Source organism: Symphodus melops (genome assembly GCF_947650265.1).
Source record: "Symphodus melops genome assembly, chromosome: 7".
Taxonomy (NCBI): domain Eukaryota; kingdom Metazoa; phylum Chordata; class Actinopteri; order Labriformes; family Labridae; genus Symphodus; species Symphodus melops.
Window position 1 is genome coordinate 20,714,732 of NC_136697.1, and position 20,937 is coordinate 20,735,668.

At 40.2% G+C, this 20,937-nt stretch overlaps 1 protein-coding gene across 1 annotated transcript; it reads right to left on the reverse strand.

Annotated features, from left to right (window-relative positions):
* Positions 1-9,407: 9,407 nt before the first annotated feature.
* On the reverse strand, positions 9,408-11,100 carry neurod6b (neuronal differentiation 6b). The gene is made up of 2 exons (XM_079347701.1): positions 10,935-11,100; positions 9,408-10,680 (listed from the first exon to the last, which is right to left on the reverse strand). The coding sequence occupies exon 2, from the start codon at positions 10,673-10,675 to the stop codon at positions 9,671-9,673; it is 1,005 nt and encodes a 334-aa protein (XP_079203827.1). The 5' UTR covers positions 10,676-10,680; positions 10,935-11,100; the 3' UTR covers positions 9,408-9,670.
* Positions 11,101-20,937: the final 9,837 nt, after the last annotated feature.

Below are 20,937 nucleotides of genomic sequence, written 5' to 3' on the forward strand. Positions count from 1 at the left end.
GAGATTATCCAAACGGAATCGGAAAAGTTAATTACACTCACTTGGCTGCACGTGCCCTTCATTTGGAAAAAGGAAAAACTTATTTTTCTGCACAACATATCCCCAACAATGTTTCTCATCCGTATCGAGAATTTCTCTCCCCCTCCAGTTTAGGTGCCACTGAACACAGTTAGAAAGAGACAATTCTCAGCAGGTAACTTCCCAGCCTGTCAGAAAAACTGCTGCTCCAGTAACATTATCACTGGAACATAAAAAGGAATGCAAAGCCAAAGCTCTTTGCACCTTTAACGTAACCAATATGGTGCACTGTCCTGAGATTTTCCAGGAGCAATTATCACATTTATTCAAGGAAAAAACACATAAAAAAACAGCATCACCTGACAAAAAAAACTTGTGATATTCAGCATACTCTTCTCTTTGCCTCTGTGATACTTTCTCCTACGCTTCTTTCTGCAGACATATGTTTGACACTTGAAGCTGTTATCATAGCTGGAAGTGTGAAGGAGAATTGTTGCAGTTAATATGCCGCTCATGAGTGTTGTGACAGGAAAATGCTTTTCAGACACAGAATTGGCATTTTCAAGTCTTGTCTGACAAACCAGTGTTTGTCTTCCACACGGATAAAAGCCAAGCCAAGTTTACAAATCTTTTTTTCCCAGAATTGCTTTGATAGATTTTTTTGGAGAATAAAAAAAAAAGATTCTACTCATATTGTATAAGACTTCTGGAATTTTTAATGACATGTTTTGCTCATAAAAAAACCCCTCATTTATCGCGTTGTCTGACCCTCTTTGTTTTGAAGCTTCCACTGAAGCAAGACGAATACGAAACACAAATGGACCATTAAACTGACCTTCAAACTGGGCCCTATGAAAATCAAATGCCTGTCACCATACTGCGGGGGAAATATTCACAACTGCAGCCTGTTTTGCTCCAGTGAGAAATCTAAAAAGAAAAACATTTCACATGTTTGTTTTCATGATGCTTTGCTTTCATCATAGAACATAAAAGGAGGTTTGTATGGATGCAAACAGCCGATTTGCCCCTGCAGACTGGCTTTGTTGGCCTGCTGATGTTATGTGCATTATTGTTCAAACTTGTAGTCTGATCTCCGGCTAAGTCGCACACACACACACACACACACACACACACACACACACACACACACACACACACACACACACACACACACACTCACACACACACACACACACACACACACACACACACACACACACACACACACACGCACACACACACACACACACACACAGTCCTGTTTAAGAGACATGAACTAAAATGAAGCACCACCTGGACATCCTGAGAAAGGATAAGCATCATGCCTTTAAGGTAAATCGTCAGACCAAAAATAAAATCAAGTGTTTTTTATAAGCTTTTACTGCAAAAGTTGGCCAAGTCAATCAAAAATTAAAATCTTGTAACTTCTCTGTATCTCTTCTTTTATACTGGGGAGAGGGGGGGGGGCATATTTGAAGACGGTACCGTTTGATGGTGCAATTGATGAGAAAGTTCTGAAGAAAGTCCCAGAGCCTCAGAGGAATTTGATTACCTCCATCCATTATCTGCACAGTGAGCAATCGCGAGGCTCACCATCTGTCATCCGTTTCATTTGCATCGTCAACACCTGCCCTGCCTGTTTATGCCTTCATATTTTTTATAAGCTGTCTTTCATGGCGGGGAAAAATGTTGACTTTTCCTTTTAAATACATTAATTCCACAAGTTCAAAGAACATATTGAAGACAAACAACTTCCTTAATGTCTAATAGAATTTAGCAACTCTCCTTTTATGGCCGCGGGATTTAGGTACAAAAAACAACAACATCCAAGCTGTTTTTACGACTCAGTGGACTATAAAGTGTTACGAACACAATGAGACAGATAGATGATAGATAGATAGCTAGATAGATAGCTAGATAGATAGATAGATAGATAGATAGATAGATAGATAGATAGATAGATAGATAGATAGATAGATAGATAGATAGATAGATAGATAGATAGATAGATAGATAGATAGACAGACAGATTTCTATATCACACATGCAAACTCCACATCCTCCTCTTGATTACCAACGCAACACACTTCCTCCCCCCTCCCTCTCCCCTCCCTCCTCAATCCTCCCCCATCCATCCATCCCGTCTCCCATATCCCCAGGTGGTGCCGACGGCTGCGGGGCCCATTAGCGACAGAATTCCTGCCTCCAGCAGGCCATGCGTGTCCCGAGTGACACATTTTTGGACCGACACCAAGAATCCAACCCTCCACAGACAGCTCACTTTCCTCTGCAGTCACCACAGTATGTGCTTTTGTATGTGGGTGCGCGTGTGTGTGTGTGTATGTGTGTGTGTGTGTGTGTGTGTGTGTATGTGTGTGTGTGTGTGTGTGTCTGTGTGTGTGTGTGTGTGTGTGTGTGTGTGTGTGTGTGTGTAAGAGGGAGAGGGAGGCCTTGCGAACACAGCATGAGTCCCACAGGAAATGCTTGAAAGGCAGTATGGGACAGATTGGTGATGGCGCAGAATGGACTAGAATACTAAAAAGAAACACAAAGATCCTCCTCATTTAAAGATCATACATCGATGAAGATGACTCTCCTGCCAGGTTGGGACATGGTTGGGACATTTGTCATTTGTCCCATTGTTCATCAGCACGTCTTGCAATGTTAACTGCATATTCTCTTCTGTGAATGAAAATAACTGTGTTTTCTTGTTTGGCGAGGTATTTTTGTAGCTGGTGCATTTGTAAGAAACGCTATCCTACTTCAGATGTTTTCTTCTTTATTGGACCGTGCTCCATGTCCAGTCAAAGAGGTGAAACTGCTATATCGGAAATGAGTTACAGGATGGTTGATCAAGGTTCTTATTAATCATAAGGAGGAGAGATTATGAAACAATACGTTATGAGTAAGAAAGAGCAGTAAGTCATTTTAGTATAGATATTATGAATGGCTTCTTTTCTCCATCTTAATAGATAGTTAATTATGTACCTAATGACTCCTCACAAAGCGCTATATAATTAGTCTAGATGAGCCGAGAAAGTTCCTACTTGTTCTTACATGTTTAATGTTGGTGATTTCTCATTTGCAAATGGGAATGTCGGAGATGGTGGTATAACATTAATGTCAGTGGAACCACAGAGAGAAACTGATATCTTTCTATCTATCTATAGGTCTATCTATCTATCTATCTAGAGATCTGTATTATAACAATTATAATTTCTTAGACTCCCATTAAATATTCACATTTTCTTCTAATTTCATTTAATCTCAATATGTAAGTATAGAATTGATTAAACTACCCTTATTCCTTATCCAGAAACTTGGAATTTTGCATACTGGATGAAAGAGGAGGGGGACTTTGCGCAGTCAGTTAGACCCCAGATATACTGTAGATTCAAAGAGTAGGAACTCTGAAACAAACTTTGTATTTTATGTTTCAAAGCCGTGTTGTCTCAAATCTTAAGACCATTCTTATTGGGTGCAACCTGAGCGCGAGGCAGACTGTGCCCCTTAAAGAGAGAATCATTTCATAGTCTATGGCGTATTGCTTAAATTTAAATGAAACTTGTGAGCAAAAGATGACTACAGAAAGGGATGAAAGGAGGCCCATTATTTTAGCCTGATGAAAAAATACTCTTCTAAGTACGTGAACTAAAATTCAATACCATGAACTTTCTTCTGAGGACATGTGTGAACTCAAATTTCCCAACTTCAGATGAGGTTAGAGACAGAATTAGATTACCAGCTCGTTAGCTATTGTAGACAAGCAGAAAAGCCATCTGCATGTCTGGTATTACCAAGTCTAGAAATGAATGTTTGTCTGATGGTTATTTTATGTTATATTTATGGACAGTTTACACAGACACAAGTAATTCAACATGATTAACATTATTATTATTTCTATACAGTCAGTGAACTTTTTTTTTAAACCATTGTGTCTGTCAATAACCCCTTGATTTTAGCCAAATGACCATCCATAGCTCCCAGAATTGCTCTTCAGTTCTGTACATTTAAGCAAGTGAAATGTTCTGTATTGTCTTAGACCTTGAAGACACTGACACGTTTTGGTGAGAAACTCGAAATAGATTTCTTTCTACCTTTTTGTATTTCTTTTCAGTATCACACCCCAGTGCAGTCATGCTTAGCACATGCTTGTGTTCACAGTCAAGGGAATCAAAACCACTTCACCCAGTGCCACACATGCCTCTCAGGCTGCCCTGAAATAGGGTGTTGCTGGGGTGTCAGAGGATCACACCCCTGTATGCCTCCCACCTGCTCCTGAACTCACCCTATACTCCCTCATATTTTAGCCCCACACTTTTTTTTTCAATCTCTCTCACACACACACACACACACACACACACACACACACACACACACACACACACACACACACATACAATCAGACAAAGAACAGTATAAAGTATAAAGGTGATGTAGTAACAGATGCTCCCGTCACATATTTAGCATATCTCCACCTCCAAAATAGCGCAACAGCAGAAGTCAGCCTGTCCCTCTCTGTTAGTGCTCCTACTCAAAGCTCATTCATTTCCTCTCCTCAGTGGATAAAAGCAGCCCTTTAACCACAATCCCTCACCCAATATTTATCCAATCTGACCAAATATTATAATTAATGCCTGTGTCTCTCTTCTGCTCCCTCCTCCAGGCCAATCTATTCCCCTCATCTCACTTCCCTCCCACCCTGTCTAACCTTTCGGTGCCAAGTTCACAGATAGAGAGAAAGTACTTCCTATGAGAGGCCGGGCTGGCTGCCAGAGAGACTGATCCACCAATCTGACACGTTAATGAGATCCTGGCCCGTAGTAGTGGAGTGTCAGGCCTCCTCTGCAGCAGCATCAGCCCTGCCGTGACCTGCAACACACACTCACAAACACACGAGTGTCGTCTCTACTCATATGTGTAATCTTTTTCACACATGCACCCACACTCACAGAAATATAAGCACAAATGAATCCCTCTACATACACACACTTTTTTTTTTTTTTTTTTTTTTGGGGGGGGGGGGGGGGGGTTCAGCTCCTTAAATCTGTCTAATTAAAACACCAAATCCCTCTACTCCACACACCCACCAACCCAATCCTCACACAGACACACACACACACACACACACACACACACTCGCACCCCCCACCCCTCCTCCGTCCCCACTGCCACCACCCCCGATTCCGCAGGAGAAATGATTATTAGGAATTTAATGGGGGAACGTTTCCCATCCCACACCATCTGGGGCTTGGGAATGGCACAAAATTTGAGGATGCTTGCCGACGTGGCAGGGAACATTATTTTCATTTTTCTTGACTGGTGCTCAGAGTTTAGACATTGCAGGAAAAAAAAATGCGCCTCATTTCAATAAATTAGCATAACACAAAATAAGACACATATAAAGATGAATTTGTGCTAAAGGTGACTGCAGAAAAACTTTTCTCAACTTCTGAGCTGGCTCTTTTCTTTGTGTGAGTTCTTCCTATAGAAACACCATCATTGTTTTGAATTAATTATGACACCACATCTCCGGCTGCAAATTCTACCCTATACAATATATAACCCCCCCACCCCCAATTCCTGTCCTTCACCTCCCACACAGAGCCGGGCCATATGCTCCCTCTCTCTCGCTCTCTCCCGCTTTTTCCTCGCTCTGTCTCCACACAGTTTAATGAGCTGCATGAATGCAGGGGTACGTGTACACGTTTGACCCTGCGTTAAACTGCGCAGACCTTGTGGGTGTGAAACACCCCCTCCAGCCTCCCTTCCTCAACTCCTCCTCACCCCCCACAGTCTCCATGTGGGGCTCCAGGAGGGATTTAAAACTGCTTCTCATACACACACATGCATATTCAAACATGTACACGCACACACAAACACACATATCATGCAGAAAAAGCATTAAGACTGACAAGGTGGGAATTTTAGTGAATAAGATAAATAAGGCCTGCTGGTGAAGGGTGGGGGGCTAAAGAGGTGATTTTAGGGCACCAAAGGGACCTTTAGTAACCCGCTACTCTAGTTCTATGATGATGCAGAGGAAGATGAGGTTGAGTGAGGGAATGAAGATTAAACATTCCAAACATTGATCATTTATTCTATAAATTTAATTTGTGATTCCCCACATTCAGGGTTGCAGTATTTGGGAGAAAAGTAAGGTTGATTCTTCGGGCCCATTACTGACATGGGCCCTATTATAATATTTGTGACTTTTTTTTTCAATATCAGTTCATTTTGAATTTGTCATGGGGATCAAACACTGTCGGTGAAACTGTTCACATCCACTTGATGTCCCAGATATTTCTGTCTTGACAATTTAATTCAACAACTTAAACAAAATAATGCAAGAAATACAAGCAATTCTTCATCCACCCAAATGAAAACTCTGATGTTTGTGTAGTTTACCTGCATTTCTTTAGATGCTTCCATTTGGGTTACTTTGCTTTTCTCTAATTTTCTTTAACGTTTATCACAAATTAGCTTGAAAATAACTTATTCTATTTACATTTCATATTCATCGATATATTTTAACAAATAAGATCAAGTTTTGTTTAAAGTGAGAGTATAGGTTTACCTTAAATTGTGTTTCTTAGAGGCGATGTTCTCTGTCAAGAATTCAACTTCGGCAGAATAGAAAAAAAACGAAAATACTTATTTGCATTATTTTCACATACGTTTCAAGCTCAAATGCAATTTTACAGGTTTTGTATCAAAACGTTATTCTACTCCATGTGTTTGTTTTGAAGAATTATCCCTTGTTTGAATACCCTGTAGATTAGCCATTTCTAAAACTCAGCCTTCACTAATTGTTTCCCACGCTTGTTATCGGAGTGACAATCACGGTGATCAGAGGACAGCCAGAGCTCTTCACTTTCAAGAACAAACGTTTTTCTTTTAACCTCAGGTTAGTTTTTTTTTTTTTTTTTAAATACACAGGCCGTACCAACCTCCAGATTATGTAGGCTATTTTCCTGCCTTCATCTTTCACTTTACGTGTCTTTAGCGGTTTTTGTTGTTGTTGTTTTTTTTTATTAGGTTGTAACTTTAACTTGTGAATTGGTTCAAAATTCAACCAAAGGTTTAGCTGAAGTTAAATGTGATTGTCCCACAATACTTGGTCTAAGTGCTAAAAGTAAAACATGCATGAGTTTATGTTGCGGGTTCCCGCAGTGAGTTGTCGCACTATATTAGCCTACGCAAGATTTTTATTTAACTTTCACAATTAAACGAACATAATGACTTTTACCTTGTCAATATTTTTTTTTATGACCACATTCGTTTTTCATATGAACACACATAAAGTTCGTTAGCCCCATAAGGTCTGTAACATGAGCTCTATCGTTTGCCCTGACCATCTTCATATTCAGTGATAGTCGATCACAGACATTCATGTCAAACTGATGTGACTTCTTTGACCACACACGCTACGCAGTTAACACAGTAAACAGCCTAAGGAAGGTCACATAGGCTATACGCGCGTATAGCATTCGTTGAAATCCTGATATTAAAGGTAAAAGTAAAATGGTCTTCTTTTTTTTCCAAAACACTGAAAACTTTGTTTTAAGTTTAGAGAGATTGTGGCACTTTAGATCATCTCTAACTGGAGGTGCTGCAGGACGGTGAAGTGTTTTCTCCTCACTGGGAGCACTGGGATCAGATGTCTCTCTGGCTGACATCCAACACCTCGTGACACTAATCAGCAATGTGATGACTTAAATTAAATCAAATTAAGGACATGCCTCTTTGAGATCAAGAATTACAACACTGCGTAAGATTTCACACTTGGTCATTTAACGTTTTTTTTGTGTTTTTTTTAATTGCAAGCCCAACTTTATGTGAAGTCAAAAGATGTTTTAGGAAAAACAGCTTCGATTACAAGGTTTATTTATCATTCAACATTTCACCCTTTAGATGTTTGTGATATGGGAATGCCTCTTACCTATTGTACCCCTCAGAGATTGTAAGAAAAAAAACAGTCATTTTTTCCAGAGTAGGCTAAATAAACAAAATAAGGCCCGGGGCGTTTTCATCGTGATTTATTTTCCTGACAAGTTATTTTTTTTTAAAAACGTAATTGCCGCGTGCCTGCTGTCGATCATTCGCACAGAAAGCTGAGAAGCTGCTCTCCAACATAAAGCCTCTCAATTTTATTGCGACAAACACATCACAAAACATTAACACATTACTTCACGAGGATTTCGATCCATAACGAGTTCCGAGAGATGTGTGCGTGTGTGTAAAGAGTACACAAGGGAGATAGTGTGTGTGTGTGTGTGTGTGTGTGTGTGTGTGTGTGTGTGTGTGTGTGTGTAAGAAACCAAAATTATAAATGCCATCCAATAATCGTCATTCGTCATTCAGGTTAAAGATACAAAAGCAACATAATTTATGAGAGTACAGTCACCAACATTGTGCAGAAACACGTGAAGAGCGTCACAGCAGGAACCAGGAAGTGTAAAAAGTTTACATCAAACTATCCAAAACTGTCATTTCGTTGCATATTGATGGTCATCATCTTCTCTTTTTTAAGGCATGTGAAACGTTTTTTTTTCCACGTCACACAGACTGATTTTTACTTCTCGTCCTCCTCTTTTCATCTGCAGTGAATTCGTTACAGCAAAGTTTCAAATGTATGTTCATTTACAGAAAAGGTAACACTGCTGTTTTCACCACAATAATTTTGTAATATAATTTCCACATTCAAATGGACGGACTAATAATAAATAAGCTTAAATAAATAAATACGATAATAATTTACATTCACCTCATATCACACTACAGTATTTACCTCAAATACAAACGCATTTCACTTCCCCCCCAAAAAACTTTTTTCTAAAGGACATTTCTGATGACATCATCATCATTTCTCCTTAACACGTGCACGTCCCTATGGTTTTTTTCATAGTATTTTTTTTTGTAAGTGTCATCGTTTAAATGAGTTAATGAGAAAACGCCCTCTATGAGTAAATATATATTTATCATTATGTTAAAATCAAAGATTGCATTTGGCTGGCTTGCATAGCTCAATTGACCTTTTATTGCTAAAAGACTGAAACTGTGATCTCCAATTATTAAGAAAAACTTCCCTGAAAATGTGAAAATACTTTATCTTCGTTTCTTTTACATGATCATTTCGCCACAAATTGTCTTCTCAAAAACTGCTATAAACCCTATCAAATGATCCTAAAAAATGGAGTTGTCCTTCTAACCCACATCATGACTGATAAGTGATGCACAGTCATTTACAAACTGCACTTAAGTTTTTAACAACCAGATTCTGTAACGAAATATTGTATACTTTGTCGGTTTTCTGGACACGAAAAATCGACACGAATCAGAGTGATTGCCTTAAGATTTCACTTGGGTTTTTTTTTTTTTTTTTTTTTTACAGATTTAAAAAAAAAAGTCTGCCTTAAATCCACACAATATAGGTGGGGGAAAAAACGAGAACAAGTGAAAACATCCTATTCAATCTGCAGACTTTTTTTTTTTTTTTAAAGAAACACAAGTATGACCATTTAACACAAAGTGACTTGTTCAAAGGGGCGTTTTTTCTCAGTGCATCAGCGTGTCTGGAGTCCATTTGTGTCAACATCTGCAGGGGGAAATTGCATCGCTTCTAAAACTTGAACTTAGTCCAGCTGATTGATTAATTGTGGAAAGAGCCATTAACTTCCCCTTGTGCTTGAAAGGACTGGCTGCGGACGTGCAGGTCGTAGGGGAAACGGCCCTCTGGGGAGACGCGGTACATAGAGTTGTGAGCCAGAGCCGTGCGTCCTGGCGCACCACAGTAGCGCATACCATAGTGACTGCTTTTGCCGTAGTCTGGTGGATCGTCATGTTTAAGGGAGAAAATCCCGTTAAAGTTCATGGGGGGGCTCAGCTGGCCGTCGAAATGCGGGCTCGCGCTCTCTGGGGACGGGTTCTCGTAGTAGGGCTCGTACGCGCCACTGTAGCTGTAGTGTCTGAAAGGTTTGGCGCCGCCGTCCAAGCTGCTCGTGCTGTGTCCGGGGGGCGTGTTCACGTCTGAACCCGGGTACGGATACATGGCATTGTAGGGCGACCTGCCAGAGAACATGACCTCACCGTTGTGATCAGTGAGGAAATTTCTGGCGTTGAGCTGCAAACACCCGGCCACCAAATTGGTCGTTGGCTGAGATAATCCTTTGCACAAAGTCTGCACGAAAGCAAGGAGGTCCGGTCTCTTCCCTGCACTCAGAGTCTCTGACAGGGCCCAGATGTAGTTTTTAGCCAGTCTGAGTGTCTCAATCTTGGACAGTTTTTGAGTTTTTGAGTAGCAGGGCACTACTTTACGTAGGCTCTCCAGTGCATCGTTCAGACCGTGCATGCGGCTGCGCTCCCGGGCGTTGGCTTCATGGCGCCGGACTTTGGACCGGTCCACGTGCTCCTTGCCCTGCTTCTTTTTCCTGGGACCTCTCTTTTTAAGGTGCCCGTTCTCATCTTGGTCATCCTCCCTCTCGTCGTCCTCTCGGTCGGAGAGCTCGTCCTCGGCCTCCCTCATGACTGAGTTGGACCTCTCCGGGTTGTGTTGTCGCTCCTGCTCCAGGCTCTCAGGTAAGCTTTCACGGGGAAAATTGGCACCGAACCGCGGCTCACACATCATATGAGATTCCTCGAATGGCAGTGTCAACATATTTCCTACAAATCAAAGCACATACAAAAGGTATGAGGACAGAGCACAACGCTGACTGCTTCTGAAGGTTGCCACTTAATTACCTTGTGCATATATCATCCCCAGAGAGAAAGGAACACATTGGAGAGCAAGGCCAATGTCACATTTCTCTATAATTTATTTGCGCATTTTTACCCCAAAGCACAGCTCAAAATCATATGTTAAGCAATAAATCACGTTTATTTAAGGTCAACAAATGCGTTTTAAACGATGTGCCTACCTCTGGTCAGCGTGCACCTTGCATGGTCCCAAGTATCTCCCCGAATTCTGTGCTGCTGCTTCTTCTCCTGCAAACCACAAATTAAAGGAAGAAGCTGAAAGCTGCACTCCCTCTTTTCTCTGCTGTGTTCTGCTCTCTCTCTCTCTCTCTCTCTCTCTCTCTCTCTCTCTCTCTCTCTCTCCTCTCTCTTCCCCGTCCCTCTCTCTTTGAGGAATGACACTCATGCCAACAGCGGGTACCCATGCCATCTGCCGCTGACGTCTTGTGGCAGTCTAGACCACGTGTCCTGCGTCCCATGGGACCTCCATTCCTTACCGATCATCTGGCAGCTCCGGTAATGGGCACCGGGAGGCCCGCGTTTACCGTCAGATACACAGACCGGAGAGGGATAACAACTAATATCTGCCTGTTTCCTCGTGTAAGAAAGATAAATTCATGTATTTATGTCAGGGAAAAACGGAAAGATGGATGTGTGAGTCTGCGGCATTCTCAACAGGTGGAACAGATAGAAATACTTTATGGTGGAATAAATCTGATCCAAACGTGTTAAGAAAAAAACCCCATAAAATATTCTGTAAAAAAAATAAATACACACAACAACACTTGAATTACCACCCCTTTGAAATCACAGCACAGCAATATTAAATTAAGTAAATAACAATTTACACACATATCTGTCAGGATGCTGCAAACAAACAAATTGAAGATAACATGGGATTTACACTTTTTTCAGATTCTTTCCCAAAGCACAATAACAATTTTTTCCACTATCCAAACAAAAAAGACTTTTAAGAAACTATGATGATGATTCATAAAGCATCATTTCGAACAGATGAAATGTTTCAGAAAATGACACATTGACAAAAGCTGCAAAGCGCATTTAACATCTGTTTCTCTTTCATTTGTATTTGCTTTTGACAGCAGCACTGAAGTTTGTTCATAAAGAATTAAACGGCTAGTCTGACCTCTCTAACATATACGACACATATAGTGAACATTTTAGTATTTCTTTTCACAAATTACTTTCTATTCACAAAATGATAGGTAGTCTGCATCTGCAAATTGATACATCTATCAAATGATTACCATTTCATTTCTTTTCCACATCCCTAAAAGAAAAAGACAGCATCAGTCGTTTCAGCAAACGTATACATAACCATTATTTGTCTTCTTCAACTGGCACAGCCTGACCTTTAAAAAGTCGGCTCACACCACGGTCTCTTACAAGTCATGTTTGTGTAAATACAAACCTAATCTATACAGTCAAATTGGAAAAACTGATCATTTTGAACAGTGTGTGTTGGCACACAAATGATGGCATCTTGCTGATGAAGAAAAAAAAAACATGTTTGTGTCTTGGAGAAAGTTACTGCATGAAGTTGTGTTAGTTTGAGGACTTGTTGGGTTTTAACATTTTACATGACTTTAGTTTGTTGCACGCAGAGCCTATATTGCGGTGAGGAGGGCCCTCTGATTTTGATATTTACATCACGATTGATGATCAGTTGGTTAAACATTTGGATAACAAAATGTCAGGAAATAGGGACAGATGTCTGCCACATTTTCAGAGTTCTTTTGACATCATCCAATATTTTGCATTGTTCAATCAACTGTCCAAAACCAGATGATGTTTTTTCAACTACAAACTACTGTATGAAAATCAGCGCATCCTCACATGAGACCTGCAAATGTTGTTCACCATAAAACTGTCACATTCGATCATTCAGTTTCAGATTAATTTGCCATTCTTCATGTAAACCCCTCATTGATTGGTAAGTGCAGTTTGTATAAAATAGGTAGAGAGATTTCTTGCAGGCTCTTCACACACAGGATGGTGTAAGCGTAACAGGGGGTGGGAGTCGGGGTGGGGGCTGCACAGTGTTGGTACCTCAGGAGCGTACACATTAAGTACACCCCATGGAAAAGGCCGGTGGCACGCTGCCAACTCCACACTGGGGCACAGCTGGCACTCGATATGGGTATATGCACTCCTCAGTTATGTGGAACACACACACACACACACACACACACACACACACAAATGCATGCCTGTGAATGACCTTGTTGCAAGGAGAATCAATTAAAGCGATTTATCAATCTCTGTGTATCGGCCGTTAGACAACATCGATCAGCTGTTTGGCGGGAGTTTGGCTGCAGAGTGATGACACTAAAGACCACACAAAGGTACAGATTTGAGTGTGTAAAGTGATGTGTGTGCGACACAGCATCTAGCATGAGTTCACAGGTAAGTGTAGGTAGGTATGGACAGTTAGAACACACAACAGAGCAACAACGATAAAAACTAAATAAACTAGTCCCTTCATCTCTGCCTTCCCCCCAAAAATGCCTCAGCTGGTCTGCTGATCGTTCTGGTCCAACACACACACACACACACACACACTCACACTCACACACTCACACTCACACCAGCATCTGATGAGTCAAACTCCCCATCTCAGACTAATCAGTTGACTGCACTAATTGCAAATGCAAATATGCAAATTTATATTAATTAATTACTCCACTAATTAGTTCTCTTGTCTTTTCAGGTAATAAATCATGGTGTGGTTGAGAGAGAAAGAAAGAGAGTGAGACAGAGACATGGCAGTGATCTTTTGTCTGCTAGAAATCCTCCTTTCAGGTCAGAATCAGATGTCTACTTTTTGGGGATGATTTTCATCAAAACTTTCTCCACTGAGACTCCCTTTTTTCTTCACAGCGGCTCTAACCTGCTTAATTATTCCAATTGATATTTTATGTGTCATACATGGGGGGTGGAAGCATTGTAATTTGAGAGGTATAGCAAACAGCAGAGGTTGGTAAATCAGGGTGTCTCACTGACACTTCTTGCCTGTCAGCTCTTTTAATTATCACATTATCAGCTTTTATAGGCACAGCGCGTGGTGTGGAGCTGCAAATGAAGGCGCCGCTGATCGCACGCTGAGCCGCAAGCCTTTCTCAATTGATGTCAGCAGTTAAGGGGAGTTCATGTCTTGAGGACGAGAGCAGGGTGAATTGGTTTGAGAGAGAGTCAAAGTGTGGCGCAACGACATGGTTTTGCCCTTCACGGCAGGCTTGGAGAAGTTATTTCTTTAGTTTAAATTCCCCACCATTCACTCACAAACATGTTTTTTAAGTTCTGCCACTGAATCTGTAATGAGGCTTTAGCAGTTAATTTTCAGCTTCTAAACTGTCTCTCACTATTACTTTACAAAGAGGAACATTTAAAATTAACTAGGGCAAACACTGACACTTGTGCTGGCTCTCCCAGCTCAACAAGCAGGCAATACACTGTAGGTGATTTTGAGAACGTGGACACCAAATACATATAATCTTCCATTGTTGCTGTTAAATCATCTCAGATTTTTATTCTTACACCCTGAATGATTGGTTGATATTTGTCTTCATTTATCTTGAGCTACTTCTAAATCTCTGACATATTTGTATTTTGCAACACTTCATGCATTATCTTGTCTTTTCTTTCTCTTGATTTAAGCAGGTAGGAGTCTGAACGTTCAAGAGGGCAAGACATGTTCACTACAGGTGTTTTATTCTGTTAACGTCTTGGCAATAAATGTTTCCAGTGGTCCTTTCATTTACACACAGGCATATCAATCATGCTACATAATACAAACCCATTATGATAATAAATCTATGAAGGTTGAGGTCTCATGTTTCCTTAAAAATGCAGCCAATCTGGTGCTACATTTACCATTAAACAACATCTTATTTATAGGATTAATTTCCGTGACATACACGAGAATACAAGGTGGCAGGTGGCTAAGAGAAAATCACATTCCTCAAAAGATAACATAAACAATAAATCAGTTAAAACAGGAACTTGAACTTTGGAAGAAAAATACATCATTAAAAAAACACTGATGATTGAGAAGACTTTCTTTTGACAAGCACTGAATTAACAAAGAATAATCAACTTTGACAATTACAAGTCTTTTATTGTGTCTACTTTAAAAAAAAAAATCAATTAAACATCACAAAGAGCTCAATATGGACACAGACTGAGGAAACGAGGCATGACCTAACACACCTCATCATGGGACAAGGAGTTAGAGTTTGATTTTAATACATTTTCTGGGTATGTTGTTGATGAGGATGAGGAAAAACATGGTTTGGGGTCTCTATGGTAACAGTGATTACACAATGTATGAAGTCTAAGTCATATACGTCACATACAATTCTACAGGCAATTTGTCTCTATGATAAGTAAGTTCTTTGTCACACTTCTAAATATGACCTGGATTCTAAACTGAGGACATGTTGTTGGACACTGTTGTGGGGCAAGTTTCCTTTAGTTACAACAGTGAAACACCCCCCCCCCCCCCCCCCCCCACGCTGGATGTGCAGAGGAGGGCCGAGGATTGCGGGACTGATTACCAGAGGCCAGGTCCTGGACTGGTGTCCTCCAGCTGTGCTGTTCTACCCAATTAGAACCTCCATATGCTGCCCCACTCAGCTGCTGAGTGGCCACACCTCCCACCCACACAGGTGGGAGCCCTGTGTGTGTGTATCTGTGAGTGTTTTGTGTTTGCTGTTGTCAGTACAAATAACACACTCAGAAACACTCCCTTTCCCCCTGTTTTTAGAGCATGGATTTTCCACTGTACAGCAGCATACAACCTCACACATAGAATTTAATTGAATGGCTGTCCACTGCTGCAGAACTTTATAGTCCCAACTCGTTTCTTTAAACCCAAACAAAGTAACTCTGACTGTCAAGGCTCCTTTGATAAGAAACAGTCAGGTATTTAGGTGGGTGGCATGGAAGTGCTAATAGTATTAAAATATGGGGATATGAATAATGGATATGTTTTTGAAGATGTATAATGTAAAGATGTTAGTCCCGTTTTCAGAAAGAGATGGGACGCAGACGTGAAATGTTGCTGGAGGCACCCGTTTTCTTTTTCAAAGCACAATCTGTTCGCACGCGTTCAAAGTGGCTGCAGCAATCTGTTGTGGAAGAATGCGACACTTTCAAACCCAGAAAGCGACAAGATAAATAAAAAATGTGTCAGATATTATGTTTAAACAAGAGTCACATCTTTAGCTTTCTGTTTACAGTGAAAAATGGATTATAAATTCTGTCTACCGCATTGCAAAAAAAGCAAGGGCGCTTTCTTTGATATCAATCTACACAATTAGAAAAGTCAAGAGGGCAAAGAACAAAAAATATAGTTTAAAAATGAGATTTTTGTCATGCCTGTGGTTCTTCTGACCTGCTAAATTTTACGCATTTTGCTTTGCACTTTTTCCCCCTCTCTAAGCATGGAGACGACGTGATTGACAGGGCTGCAATGGAGTTTTCTCACCTAATCGACACTCTTGGTGTTGATATGATATCTCTCTTCCTCTTCCCTCATCAGCTGTCCTCGGCTTCCCGTCGTCATGCTGTTTCTCAATTCATCTCTTGTTCTTAACTTAGCCAAAGAGTGCTATGAGAAGATTTTTGAATACTCAGTCCAAATTAAGTTTACACTTTTTCATACTTGCTAAAATATCTGGGTTTTTTTTTTTTTTTTTTAACATAATGGTGTTTTGGTCCGTGAAATGCTTTATTCTACATCTGAAATACAGTAGATCACAATTTGGAATGAATGATTGTAGATGACAAAAACAAATTTAGTCAGTCAGTTTAGTATTGAGGGAGACAGTTAGCTTAGCATAAAAAGTGCAAAACAGAGAGAAAAAACTATCCTGGATCACTCCTAATGTAATTAAATATTGTACCAGAATATTTAATGCATGCTGAAAAGCATTACATCTTTCATTTCCCCAAATTTAAAGCTGTTGTTTTGATCTTTAAATTCCAATCCAATATTACATTGTGTGTCTGTTAAAACACACTGCTCTGTGATCTTGCTTAATACCAAACAGAAAGTACAGACCAAGAAGCATTTTGAGGCTATACTCAATCAGAGCAACAAAGAGTAGTATTAACAGTTTAACTTCTCTGATTTACCTTGTCGGATAAAGCAGATTCAGTGTTCCACATCAACGACAGCCATCTTGATTTGATTACAATATATACCTCATTGATAATTCAATCAATCCCCACCCCAACCCCAGTTCTTGTCAATGCTTCACACCCTTTTTGGGACCATGCCAGTGCTTTAAAGGACCAATGTGTAAGATATACTGAGTGAAATCATAAAATTAGCAGGCATTAAGGAGACATGCAATGTTGAAGTGTTGGCCTCTTAGACATAAACACAGAAGCCAGTATGTCCTACTTCTAAGTTTTGATTACAGTTCAGAATACTCAGTATCTGTAACAGTCTGTATTTGTTTGGTATCTTTAAGCTGCATCCTTTCTAAGGACCAGTAGGGGGCGACTTCACCTGTTGCAAAAAACTGGGCAAGTTCTACAGAGGACAATAAGCAAATAGCCTTACTTCTAATTTGATTTATTTGAGCTGTTAAGATTTTCACTTTGGGTTTATGTTCCATATTGCTAGTTTCAAGTCTTCAGTAAAGCATGATGTTGTTCTGTGTTTTTCATAGTAAAGGATGGTCCAGTGTATCCAATGCTAAAGGAGGTTGTAAAGGAAACATTGACCCACCTATCCTTAGCTTTCAGAGATGCCAAACAGCCCTTTTCATGGCTGCCACTTAGATGCTTCTGAGTCATTTCAATCAGTTAGGAACCTTCCTATAAGCAAAAAAGGACAAAGTGTATGTGCCCCTAGTTCCTTGTCAATCTACCCATAACACAGCTTTATAAAAATCAATGGATGCTCCCAAAAGTTGTTGCTAGAGAATTATTATTTTGGGCTTTGTGTCGTCCCCTCTATCCATTGTAGTCTGGAGGCTTCAAACATTTATCCAAAATGTAACCATTAAATGGGTACATTTTTCCATTTTGAAAAAAGAATTATTTGACCCTTGAGTTTTAAGGACAAAGGGTTTTTGAACAAAATCAGATGTTTTCCTTGACAAAAATCATAGTAAAAGATGAAGAAGTAACAAACAAGTTTTTTAGCCGTTTTTTAGCCGTTCATTTAAATGTGGTCGCTGGTTCTTTTACAGCAATTTTTTTTTTTTTTTCTGTAGATGCTGTCAGTATAATGAAGTTAACAAGGGTTGAATATATATAGTTTATTGTAAACAAAGTGAAGTTGTACATTTTAAGTCTTCTATTTGTAAAAATATGTAGAAAACTTAAACATGAAAATGTGTTGAACATGCAGGAAAAAAATGCAGGATTCATGAGCACATTTCCAGTTTGATCAGTTTACATTAGTTATAGGATTCTTAAAGGAAGAATACAACAGATGTAGACTTATATTAACTTGTTGTTTTCTAAAATTCAAAAGTGAGGATTTTTTACAAGAAGCGTGTTAAATACCACTCCTAATAATTTAAACCATCCATTTCTCTAAATGAACTCCTGGCAATTATATCTGAATATTTTTGGGGTATTTTCATTAATCCATCACTTCTGTGGAGTCGACTGGAGCCACTGTCACAGCAGATCTTTGTCTGGAGGAATCGGCTCTCTAGTCTGTACATCATCTGCTGTCTGTCACAATGACGGGGGTCTGCCCTGCCCCCTGGAGCCCACCTAAGGGGGCTTACAGTTGGCAGTCAGGACTCCTCACCTGACGGGCTTCCAGAGAGGAAGCACTCTGCTGCCAGCAGAAATAGCTTCTTCCTATTTGGGGTCGGCTCTGAGTCAAGATGGGGGAAGCTTGGCTCTTTAAGAGTTGGGCCAATTCCCAGACTCACTGTGTGCTCGAGCCACAGGGCCCTTTGATTGTGGGCTCTCCATCAGTCACTCGAAACCGGGCTCTGTGCTGCTTTTAGTGGATACACAGTGTTTCATTTTTATTAAACAGCTTGATCTGCAGTGTCGACTATACATGCCGTGTAAGTGGCGGGAACATGCTGTTATCTGGTCAGGTTAGAGGATACATTCCAACAAGGCCAAAATTGACACCTCAAAGAGATAAGCTTGTTAGTCTGACGTTTGAGTGATTTCTCATCCTAATATGGACATAAAAATCCATGCACACTCTCAGATGCACATGGAGACACATAATCCTCTCATTTTAACTATAGAACACATCTTTCCTTTTCTTATTTTATCTCTATTTTGATATCTTTTTCCTTTTTTGGGTTGTTTTTGTCTGATTGTTTTTATCTCTTTCTTGTGTTTGTATTGTCTAGCACTTGCATTATCTTTTTTTTTTTACTCACAAAAAATATCTTAATAAGTCCTTATTTAAGAGAAGGTCCATTAATTGACTCGTTGATTGACAGAAAATGCTAAATATTCTTGAAATTCCCATTTTCAGCCAGGATGGTGATCAGAATGATCTTTGAGTTAGGACTGTTCTGTGAACAGAACATGCAGACTGCAGACTTTAAAGACATCTTTTTTAATGTTTTGTGTAACATCTTTTTTTTCCAGAGCTGATGAAAAAATAACAATTAATCTCATCTCAAAGTATCCAGTTTACTACAGAATCATGTCAAAGAAAAAGTAAACGTAGAAAAGCATCACATCACAAGTTGTCACCAAAGAGTATTTGAGATTGACTATTTATTTGAATCAGGAAAACTGTCAACATATCATCACATCTTTATATGGTAACTCTGCTTTATGATCTGAACTCACTCGAATGAGTGTTGTTTTTTGGTTGTTTTTTTCCACGTTTGCCTGCCTCCACATTAGCATGCGTGCATCTATTATGCATGTGAAATGTGCACTTGAGCGGATCTCTCACACAGGTGTGTCTGTTTTTCTTTTGATGAAAGCAAAGCAAACTTATTAGCAGGTCCAGCAACATCGAAGCAGCAGGCCCCGCCAGTGGCCTCCGTGTGTGATTAAATCACATACGGAGGGAGTCTCAGGGAGCTGGCGGGTGCTTTAACACCCTCCTTCTAGTCCCCCCCCCACCCCCCCACCCCCCACACACACACACCATCACCACCCCTACTGTATTCCTTCCTCCACCAAGTAGCTCTGGAGCTCAGCCAGAGAATGGGACATGAGTTTGTTGGAGCACGAATACCAACACTTTCAGAATTGTCTTTACAGTCTGCATTTGCATGTATGGACTGAAATGACCAAAATGTATGGACTGAAATGTGCTATCCTTTTTTATGCCCTAAAATGTGTTTTAGTACACAAAGCAAAGAGCCCAAAGCAACACATAGACAAACATGGGAAGCATGTGTGCCTGTAAATGAACCTTGGTGCATCAAAGTGACGCAAGAACAACTTGAGTCTGACCAACCAGCTTTGACTGGAGTTAAAGCCAGAAAAAGAAACTAATTTGCATGTTTTACTTCTGAGCAGATTGACTTTTTAAGAGAATAATGAACAAAAACAACAGCTCTGTAAATCAACACTGAGCCAGAATAAAAAAGGGGACACAAATCTTACTTTGTTGCCAAAAATAAGCATTAAAGTCTCTTTAAAATACTGTGAATGGCTTTTGGTTACAGGCAGTCCCTGTTCTCATGCCTGGCAATGGTCTTTTATGGCGAGGGACCTAATACAAGATTTCTGTTCTAGTGCAAACACAGTGGCCATGGGCACCAAGGAACAGCTGCCGTATAATTGAATTAACATTCGCCTTCTGCTCCGACACTCAGCTCAGTGCTGAGGAGTCGTACACATCCCTCCACCAGCTCCATCAACCTGCATATGAATATGCATGCTGCTGCCTGTGATAAATATGCACTCTGTGTAATGTTTGTGGAGCTGCATGTATGGAGGATAAAGAGCTATATGCAGACTATCCGGGGAGAGACGCGGCGTTCATTGAGTCCACTGATAATCTTTCGAGCTACAGGCCTGAGGAGGAGAGATGAGGTGTTTGTGGAGATTCACAGTGATCTGAAGGCAAACAGAGACACCTAGTGGATAATACGCATTGCGACATGATACATCATACAGAACTAAATGTAGGCTGTGACTTTCTATACATCATAACAGAAAAGAGTAAAGTAAATTTTCTAAATCGTGACCTTAATGTTG